Raw genomic sequence first — 10,638 nt, 5'->3', positions numbered from 1 at the left:
CCGAGAGTCCACTACTACAGAAAGCTCCCAGGAAGCTCAAGTGACTCCCAAACACCCATGCTCATTGGGCATCAGCAACAGGAGGGGTGAGGAGGGGCTGCCTCGGGCCGCTGGGTGGCCTGTGGCCAGTGTCCTCAGAAGGTGCCAGAGCACAGGCAAAGAGAACACTCAAGAAGGAGCAGACCCATGCCATCCACTGGGCACTGGGGAGGCTTCCCAGGGACGGGAAGGGCCAGCTGTTACTCAGAAAGCAACCCCACACTGCTCTAGCAGGACTGGGGGGCATGCTGTGTGGTCTGCATAGCGCGGGCTTGGCATTTCTCTTTCCCAGCCGGGATCTCCCATTTCTCTAGTGAGGCAGGCCAGTGCTGACAGCAGCCCCCCAGCTCAGAGCTTGGAGCAGAGCCACTCCCGCTGATGGGGATAGGGCAACTTGCGTGGGTGAACCCCTGGTTCCGAGGGAGCTCTCTCTAGAACATAGGCAAGGATACGTCTAGCATGTCGACCATGATTTTGCAGGTCTCGATGCTGAAGCCATCAGACTTGATATCTTGGCCTAGAAGACAGAACAAGTGTGAGATGAAAGCCTTCCAGAGCAGAAAGTGGGAAGAATGTTCTAGATGCACAGTCCTCCAGTCAACACCAGCCATGTGTGGCTGGAGAGGCCAGAAAACGTGGCGACCTTTTCCATGTAGTTCACTTTAATGATTTTAAACAGCCACAGGTAGCTAGCGCTTTCCGACCAGGGACAGCGCAGGGCATGCTGCGCTGCCTGGCTTCTCTGCCTGCCATGAACAGCGCTTCATTAGTGGCCAGTTGCCTTCACCTGGCCTGACAGCGTGGCGACCCCATGTGCATCGGGATAGAATGGTACCCGACGGGGATTTCAGGGGCCTACATTCCAGCGCACTGCTGGGTGGGCCTGAATTGCCAAGTTCTCATTGGCACCTGAACCTGTCAGCGGCTCGTACCACCCACGGGCTCCTTGTCTGCGCTGACAGGTGCCAGGTCAGCTGTGGGTGCCAGGCAGGGCGAGGAGACCAGAGGTTCCCAGTGGTTGTCACTGCTCTGAGGTGGGGGGGCTGAGCATGCTGCAGGCCCGTGTGGGCAGGCCGGTGCTCCATGGGGTGAGCCGGGCTCCTGGGGTGGCTGCGTCCCCCACACCAGTCACAAGGAGCCCACACTTCTGTAATGTTCTTGCAAAAGGTGGCCCATCGGGGTAACCGCCATGCTAGGGCATGCAGCCGGCTTTGGGACACAGGCGGGCCTCCCAGCGGCTGGCAGTCCTGAGCATCCCCCTGTCCTGAGCTGTGGCTGTCCTTGGAATTGAGGCCCAAAGCTGCATGCAGAGGCCAGTCCCCAGGCCACCGGGGGAGGGGAGCAGGGCTCTGAGGCCTGTGTGTCAGGAGGTCTCCCCCTCTCAGCCCCCTCCCATCTGTGCAGAAACAAAGAGACTTCAGTGTCCCGGGCTTGTGACTGCCACACGTCTGAAGAGCCCTGTGACCTCACTTGTGCCTGGTGGCCTCCGGTTAATGCCATCACATCCTCCCCCAACATCGTGCAGGGAGGGTGAGGACCAAGCCTCCTGGGGGTGTCCCTGGCCCTCTCTGCTGGGTGGGCTCCTGCTGAGAGCTCCGTACCTCACCCAGCTTGCATGCAGCCAGTGGTCGGTAGCCACTGGACAGGGAAGGAGGGCTTTTGTGGGCAGGGCCACCAGGTGCGATGGCATGGGAGACTGACTCGGGCCTTGGACCGGAGATACTTTACCTTGCGGGGTTGCGCTTGAGGCCGTCTCTTCCTTTGTCAGAGGGAGCAACATCCCTGGAAGTCTGAGCGACTTCTCTAGAGAGAGTCCACAGCGCTCACCTTCGGCATACAACAGCGTATGTTTGGGTTTTTGGTCCAGATTTTGAACTTCTGGTGGCATATAAAGCCCCCAGCACCTTGGAAGCCACTCAATATTTGTAATGATTTGAAGACGTGTGTGTGTGTGTGTGTGTGTGTGTGTGTGTGTGTTTTCAGCCACCACCCATCTGTCAGTTGGTTGGCCTTTGGGGGTGCCGTGCATATAGCTGTGATGCTGAAAGCTATGCCGCTGGTATTTCAGAAACCAGCAGGGTCACCCACGGTGGACAGGTTTCTAAGACAGACTAGGAAGAAAGGCCTGGTGAGCTAGCTCTGAAAACTAGCCAATGAAAGCCATATGGCTTGTAACAGAATCCTGTCCAATATAGTACTGGAAGATTAATCTGCTTGGGTTGGAAGACACTTAAAAAAACCCAAAAACTGAAGTAAACAAACAAACCAAAAAATAGTGGCAACAACAATGGGCTTGAGCATGCTAACAGGGATAAAGATGGCGAAGGAGCAGCAGCATTTTGTGACATGGGGTCACTATGAGTCAGAGCCCACCTAGTGGCAACTAACAACATGCACACATATTATACCACATATATGTAAGTATATATACACATTCACTATATATACTTATAAATATGCTTGTATATGTATATCCTTATATTGACATTTTACATATACAAAGGGACTTTCAGAGGTTTATAGGAGATTGTATTATCTTTCTATTTTGCTTTTCCAGGAAAGTTTTAGGCCCCCTTTATATGAACATATACATACTCTTCCCTCTGCCCACCAGTGGTGAGCAATGGGTGGAACAGTCAATCCCTGGGTGTTTTCTATGTAAACTGTGAACAGGTGTAAAGGTTTGTGAGCACCTTGGGTCAATGGATTACTTGACTGGATAGTGGGGTGAGTTGGGCTGCCTAACTCCAAAATCAGCAGTTCGAACCCATCAGCTACTCCACGGGAGAAAGATGAGGCTATCTGCGCTCATGAAGATGGACAGCCTCAGAAACCCAAAGGCGCAGCTCGACCTTGCCCTGTAGGGTTACTGTGAGTCAGAATCGACTTGACGGGAGTGAGCTTGGTTAGGTGTGACTCCCACACAATGATTGGATAGGGATGTGCCAGTAATGCTGTGACACACCAAAAGGGATTGGACAGCTTGATGCTAATGCAAATAAGGTGCACAGACCCCATGTGGGGGTGGGACCATGTAAATAAGGTGCATGGGACCCTAATGAGGGAATTGGTCAGTTTTGCCATCCTACTAGGCTTAAAAAGAGAGCCAGTCCAGAGCAGAGGCAGGACTTCACTGTGATTGAGAAAGGAGAGCCAGGAGTGAAGCATGTCATTTGGACCCAGTGCCCTCATACTGAGAACCTCCTATACCCAGGAGACAGGGCTGTAGCGTTCGAGAGGGCTCAGGGTGGGCAGAAGCAGTGGCAAGCACAGCAGAGAAACAGCAAAAGCAGAACCAGAAGAACAGCAGTTGGTATGGCAGGCTTCCTAGCCCTCCGAGTGAGGGCCACAGTGGGCATGCCAACCCACCTAGGGAGAGAGCTGAGCACCTTCAGGTTGAGGCTTCGGGTGGAGTAGGGTGCCTCTGGGCACTTGTTGTAGGAGCTAAAAAGCATTGGTACTTTGCCCAAGCAGGGCACGAAGACAAGAAGCCAAGGGCCAGAGAGCGGTCTGGCTGTGGGCAGAGCTGAGAAGAGGCTGTCCTGATTGAAGGGCTGTATCCTGAGCATTCCTGATCCTGAGCTGTAGCCTGTTAGTTTCTTAATAAACACAACTGTGAGGATGGCCTGCGAGTTCTGTGGGCCCCCTGCAATGAATTATTGAACCTGGCAGAGAAGTAGTGCCAACACGCCAGGTTTAGTCTAACTCCTTTCTCAGGCTTCTGTCCAGTTTTGGCTCTTTTGTCCACAAAACCCTGCAGCCTGGGTTAGATGGTCTCAACTCAAAGACATACTGTTGGGAGCTTAGGCTTTTATCCTTTCCCTTAGCTAAGCGCTGGGCTGCTAACTATAAGCTCAGTTCAAAACCACCAGCTCTGAGGGAGAAGGACAGGGCTTTCTACCCCTTAGAAAGAGTTACAGTTTTGGAAACCCCCAGAAGCAGTTTTCCCTTGTGCTTTCGGGTTGCTGTGAGTCAGCACTGACTTGTGTGGTCTGTTTAGTCTGAGAGTGAGCCTAAGAGGCTCTGTTTGTTTTTCCAGTCGGGCTTCATCCCTGGGCTGTGGCTGCTGTGCGAGCGATTCCCCACGAACTATATCCCCCGGGAGCCAGGGATGTCTCTGGGTGGCCTCAGTTTCTCTTACTCCTCAGTCATCCAATGGCCGCTGTTTCTCCAGCACAGGCTCTGTGCTCAGCCGTGCCCGCGTGCTCTCAGGGAAAACTTGCACCACGCTGAGAGCTAGGGTGGAGCACGGCTGTCTTTCAGATAAGGAAGTCAGGTCCCTTGGTGTCTAGGACACATGTAGCTGCCAGGACCTGGGTTTGCATTGTGGGCTCTATACTCTGGAGACCTTTTAGTGTTTTTGCAACCCCAGCATTCAGAAGCGACTTCCGTGTGACAGGTGTGTGAGGCATAATGGGTTCGGCCAGACCAGCCTCTGTGTGGACCGGGAAGGAGGGAGCAGGAGGAGGGACTTACGCTTGGCGAGGACTCTTCTCAGGATGGTCTGCAGCTCGAAGGCCGAAATCTCCGCATCCTGCGGACACACAATCAGCAGTTAGCACCCTGTGGCACCCGAGGCAGGCCGGCCGGCCGGAGGACCGTGGATCTGTGTTAGCAAGCCCCCAGGGATACTGGCATGCTGTCCTCAGACTCTGGCCCGATCACTAGTCTTTTTGGTGTTTGCTTTAGAGCACGAAAGTTTACTCCACTCCTGTCTGTGGTCTTACTCGGCCTAATTAGTCATCCTCTTATCCTGCAAGCCTTCTGCGACCTCCACAGCTCAGCTCTCGGGCTGCCTGAGAATCTGTGGAAACCAGCTGCCTCTAAGCACTGGCCCGGGCCCACCCCAGCTCATGGCGCGAGGCCTCTGCTCACACACCTGGAATTTTGAATCTGAAGAACAAACTTCATTGTTTAAGCCTGCCCGGTCATTTCGTACTATGTTTTTTTTTTTTTTTCCACCAAGGAGTCCTGGTGGTGCTGTGGGCTGTTAGGCTGTGGGCTGCAAGGTCAGCAGTTCAAATCCACGTGAAAGATGTCTGCTCCTGTAAAGACATAGAGCAGGGGTCCTCAAACTTTTTAACGGGGCCAGTTCACGGTCCCTCAGACCCGTTGGAGGGCTGGAGTATAGTTTAAAAAAAACTATGAACAAATTCCTATGCACACTGCACATCTTATTTTGAAGTGAAAAAACAAATGGGGCAAAAACAACCGGCGGGCCCGATAAATGTCCTCGGCAGGCCGCATGTGGCCCACAGGACATAGTCTGAGGACCCTTGATAGAGTCTCAAACCCTGTATATGAAACGTGCTACGTCGGAATCAACTTGATGGCAGTAGGTTTGGTTTACGTAATTCATATGAAGACTCATTAAAAATGAGTCTTCATAATGTATTTTCTCTTAAGGTGGTGGGCGTGTAGAGCACACAGGTGGCACCTGGATTAGCACTTGGAGGAGCCTTTGATTCAACAGAGGGAGACTGGAATGAGTTCAAGGGCGGATGCCACAGAGAGCTCAATTCTAGACTGCTCTATAACATGAGAAAGGTTTTGAGTTCTTGGGAGGAAGGCTGAGTTTACTTTCCAGCGCTTGCAGTCCACCTGGCCGAGAGGTTTTCTGTTTGCGTTACAAAGAATCTTTACTCTTAAGTGGTTGCCATGACGTTAGCAACAAGTAGCAGCTCTTACTTGCTATGATCCAGCCATTTCTATAAACTAAAAGCAGCCCAAACCAGAGTACAGGTATTCCCTTCGCTTTTCGAAAATTCCAGTTCCACCACTGGGCATTTTGGAAAGGCCCCCATCGGTGATGGGGCTTTTGTTCACGGCAAGAAATCCACAGGATTTTGGTGAATAGTAAAACTCGCTTTCGGTGTTTTGCAGCAGGCGCGCACCCCAAGCCGTGAGCGGCCTCACTGGGCTCCCCCAGCTCAGCTCAGCGTCAAGCCAGGGGCTTGGAACTGTGTCTGAACACCAGGCACCAGTGCTGTTTTCATTTGGGTGTTATTTGATACAACGTGGTGGGTTTGTTTTCTTGAAAACTCTAAAGAATTTCTCATATAAATGAACGCGAAATGCTCCTTTGCTCTGAGCCTTCTCAGCTCACAGAAGCTCCCACTGGAAATCTGTACTTTTGGATGGCGGGGGAACCCTGCGCTCATTGATATAACCCTTTTAAACAGAAAGGGTTATTCTAAAGCCGGCTGTTCACACAGGTTACAAAATAGCTACTCACTGCTTCTTTTATTGATAAAGACCCTGACCTTCAAAGAAAGGCTGAGGGAAATGAAATATCGAACCCATTTCTTTCTTCAAAGAAATTATTTTTCTTTTTTGGGGGTACTAGATAAGTAAGAAGGATAAGTTATACATCTTCAGCTCAAAAGCATAGGAAAAGCGTGTGTACCATTAAATTCACAAGAATACGAGGCAAAAAGATGAAAGCTTTGGATAAGCTCTAAGTCTATACAGAGTACTTGGTTTGCAGCTGTGCAGAAAGAGAAGGAAGCTACTCTGTCAGACACAAGTAATTTAATGCCTTTGTGCAGGAATGAGGCTCCAGCTCTGCTAAAGCTTCTCGCTGCGTGTCAGCAGCTAAAATGCCAATCCAGGGCACGGGCACCCCCTTCTTCCCTGCTCGATGATGCCACAGTTCTTGGGGATTTCTGGGTGGATGCTAGAAGGGTATCCAGGACACCATCCCTGTTCTGCCGGAAGTAGGTCTGGAGGAGTCATCTTTTCCCAGCCTTGTTCAGCACTTCTGTGCTGCAGCTGCCTTGGGATCCTAGAGCCGCAGCTTCTCTGACCTTGAACTCTTCTCCCTTTACAGGCATACTGTTCAGTTTCCGCCTGGGCTGCTGCTCTGGCCTGCTTCGGCCACCAGTTCTTTTGCGGCAGGCCTTGGACACCTTCTCCACACCTCGCTTCTCCACTTGCAGCAGCTGCTGGATGCCTTGCAACTGGCTGGCCATGCTGGTGGCGCCAGCCAGTGATTCAAAGGCCAAGGTAAACCACTGATAACCTCTTTCTAAAAAAAAGAATGCCCACTGGCATGGAGTGGTTTCCTACAGTGCCCCCTAGAGGACAGGTGGAACCGCTCCCTGGGGTTTCCTTGGAGTGACTGTCGCCTTTGAACTGCTGCCTTGTCAATTAGCGGCCCAATGCTTCCCCACTGCACCACCAGGGCTTATTTTTAAGAACAGAGGGCATGAGACTGGTTTTTAAGTTGTTTGTGTCTAGGTGATCTGAAGTCCTTCCTGAAGGCCCCGAAAAGCCTTCCCCTGGCTGGCCTCCATTTGTGGAAGACAAGGATCGGGGACTAGAGGAGACAGCCAGTCCCAAGGGGAGCACAGGGCTCCACAGAGGGAGGCCTGCAGACTCAGGAGCCCCCAGCAGTGGCTGCCTCACAGGGGCGGAGGCCATGGGGAAGAGCTGACATCTCAGGGACACCCGTGGCTCCTCTTGGCTTCGGGCCTTGAGGATAGGCCTCTTCCTTTGCGTCAGCCGGCGCGGGCAGTGGTGAGTGTCCCAGAGCACCTACCTCCCCTGCCAGCTGGGCAAACAGCCTCCGGAACCCATCGTCAATGTCGTCCTCGCTGGCGTCAATCTAGAAGGCGGGGAGCAGCACTCAGAGACGGAGGCTCGGAGCCGAGCCCGAGCGCACGCTGCCTGCTGCCCTGGCTCCCCTCCCCAGTTCCCCTTCTGCCCTCCTCCGAAGCTTCTCTTGGGCCTACATTCTTCATTATTGGGACTGAGCTATAAAGGACAGAACAATGAACGAGGAGGAATACCGGCAACATGGGAAGGAGGCGTTACGCTCGGTTTTCAGCAGTAGCTATCTTCTCTGTCACTCAACACAAATTGCCTTTAGTGCTCAACTCCACGAACACTCAGGGAGCCCTGGGGACGTCGTAGTTAGAGTTGGGCTGTGATCTACAGAGTTGGCTGTTTGAAACCACCAGCCACTGTGCAGGAGAGAGGCAGGGCTTTCTACTCCCATGAAGAGTTACAGCCTCGGAAACTCACGGGGGCGCTTCTACCCTGTCCTGTAGACTCGCCGGGAGTCGGCATTGACTCAATGGCTGTGAGTTTGAGTTCTGAGTTTGAAAGGGAGCTTGGAAGCATCAAGCCTCATCACTGGAACATGCTAGAACAATTCTGCCAGTGGCTAGTCAGCACAGCCATGAGACCCTCTGAAGTCGTTCTCTCTCTCACTCAGTCCACGTGGCCAACTGGCAACAGGGTTGTCTTGCCTGGCCAGCCCAGGGCAGAGTGGGAGCAGCACGCAGGCCCGGCCTTCACTGTGGTGCTTGTGGTCCTCAACCACCTCTGTAGTTGTCAAGGCCGGGCTAGTCTGCATTTCCCCAGGGCGCCCCTAACCCCTTCAGGATTTAGCATAGAATCGCCTCTTTTGGAACTGAGGAATCTGACAGACTTCGTCCTCCAGCTTCCATGTTAATAGAAAACGGGGGTCTCTCAGAGCGGGGGCAGTAACAAGAGCCTCATTATTAGTCCTGTGTGCAGTCAGATAACTGCCCAGCGGGAACAGACTGGCCCTGTCAGACTCCGGCCGCCTGGGCACGGGGCTGCACCGCTAGCTCCAAGCTGCATCCACCAAGTGCAGAGGGTGGAGGGTGGGTGTCCCATTAAGCCTTTGGAATTGATTTTGGCTCCTCTGATCTCTGTGTTGTCTGTGCCAGAGGGGGTGGAACCAAGGAGTGACAGGTACCTCTTCAAGGTTGGCCTCAATCTCATCGTCAACAACTCTAGAAACAGAAGGAAATGCTGTGTTAGTGGAAGCGGGGCCAGGGAGGAGAGGAAGCTGCAGATGTCACTGCTGACGTGCAGAGTTCAAGTCCAGCCTGGGTGGTGCTGGGGGGTTACTCTGTATCCTAACTTTCTATGGCCACATGTCTCTGAAGTAGCAGAAACTAGAGGAACCCTGGCGGGATGGTGGGTTGTGCATTGAACTGCTAACCACAAGGTCATCAGTTCAAAACCACCAGCCGCACTACATGAGAAAGATGGGGCTTTCTACTCCCGTAAGGACTTACAGTCTCAGAAACTCACAGGGGGAGTTCTCCCCTGTCCTCTACAGTCGCTCTGAGTTGGAATTGGCTGGCTAGCACTGGCTGTGGGATGCGCTGGAGCTGGTTTGGCTTGGTCCTCCTGAGTCTGGCGAGCAGGGAGCTGGGAGGGGGTCAGCTGCCCTAGGAGAGCAGTCTGGCTGGCAGGAGGGATGGTACTGGGACACTAGACAGTGGGGACAGTAAGCTGGACACAGCGCGTTTCCTCCAGAGGATCCGAGTCCCCTCCCTCTGGACCAGCTTTACGAAAGGCTGCTCTGGGGAGGGGGGAGTTGTAGGCAGCCCAAGTGGTGCTGCTTGGTCTGCAGCTATTCAGACTCTCTGGCACCTCCGTGCCCTCCAGGGAAACCACTTTCCTGGGGTGCTTGGTCTTGGACTGAGGACCGTCCTTGATTTTACAAACTCCATCATCCTCTTCCTTCTCTAGAAGCTAGCGGGGAGGGGGAGGGTGGGGGGTAACCTCAGCCTGTCCCCTCCCACGCGCTGTACCAGTTATCGGCTCTGAGCACGTAGCACCAGGCCAGAGGGGCCACGCTGTGGTGTAGCTGCCCCAGCGCCAGCCCGACTCACAGTGACCCCGTGCACATGGGAGGAAAGGCTACTTGGTCAGGCGCCACCCCCAGGAACAGTCATGGGTTGGACTGTTCTGTTCCACAGGGCTTTCGCTCGCTGAGTTTTGGGAGCTGACTGCCGGGCCTTTCTTCCTACTCTGACTTCATTTGGAAGCCCGGGAAACCTGTTCCGCAACATACAACCCACAACCAACCCTCCGCTGAAAGACTGTGTGCTGCCTGTGCATCTGGAGCCTTGGCCGGGAACCGAACATAGGGCTCCTTTGTGCAAGGCAGGGGTTGATCTGCCCGCCGAACCTGCGGTGCCCCCCTAGAAGGGACATACTTCCGTGGCCAGGTCCTTCTGCTCTGTCCCCGCTTGTCCCCCGGCCTCCAGTCAGTTCTAAAGGCCCCAGTCTTTCTTCTGGCGAATGTCCTCTGGTCACAGTTGCCCAGGGATGGATCTGCTAATCAAGGCTGGGACAGCGGCCATCATGGATGGAGGCCATCCAGTCAGGGAGCCAAGGCCATGCCAACAGAGGCAGGGAACTGGGACACCAGCTGGGAAGGGTTCCCAGGTGGCTGGGTCCCAGCAAAGGGGGGTGGAGCTGAGAGCCCCACTGACCATCTCAAAGGGCCATTCTGGAGGTCCTGGCCACTGGAGGGTCACTTACACCCTGCGTGGCTTTCGGCCGGCAGTGGCTCGACAAGCAAGGGCTATGCTGGCACTGCCCAGTGTCCTGCAAATGCCGGGGCTGCGTTCGCAGCTCGCCGCCTAATGGAAATACCAGCTTCGTACTTCAGACGCACTCCGTGAGGGCAGAGTCCCCAGTTCCCTTGGCAAGGGGGCATACCACCTTTTCCCAATGAAAATCAAAGTAGATTCGAGTGGCTTTTCCTGTTTTCCTGTAACACTAAAAACCCTTCGACACTGATCTCTGCTCACTCCTGCCCCAGGCCTT

General features: G+C 53.8%; 1 protein-coding gene across 1 annotated transcript in view; it reads right to left on the bottom strand.

Moving 5' to 3' along the window:
- CAPN2 (calpain 2) overlaps positions 1-10,638 on the bottom strand; it is a 74,640-nt gene that overhangs the window by 6,420 nt on the left and 57,582 nt on the right. Inside the window, exons 13-16 of the mRNA XM_004699934.2 lie at positions 8,768-8,804; positions 7,580-7,645; positions 4,516-4,573; positions 492-556 (exon numbers count right to left, since the gene is read on the bottom strand). Coding sequence (XP_004699991.1) covers positions 492-556; positions 4,516-4,573; positions 7,580-7,645; positions 8,768-8,804 — 226 coding nt within the window. The remainder of the gene's footprint in view (positions 1-491; positions 557-4,515; positions 4,574-7,579; positions 7,646-8,767; positions 8,805-10,638) is intronic.

Source organism: Echinops telfairi, unplaced genomic scaffold, assembly GCF_000313985.2.
Source record: "Echinops telfairi isolate 266 unplaced genomic scaffold, ASM31398v2 ScPeMD7_7424;HRSCAF=8462, whole genome shotgun sequence".
NCBI classification, from domain to species: Eukaryota; Metazoa; Chordata; class Mammalia; order Afrosoricida; family Tenrecidae; genus Echinops; species Echinops telfairi.
This window is presented reverse-complemented; position numbering and strand designations above follow the sequence as displayed.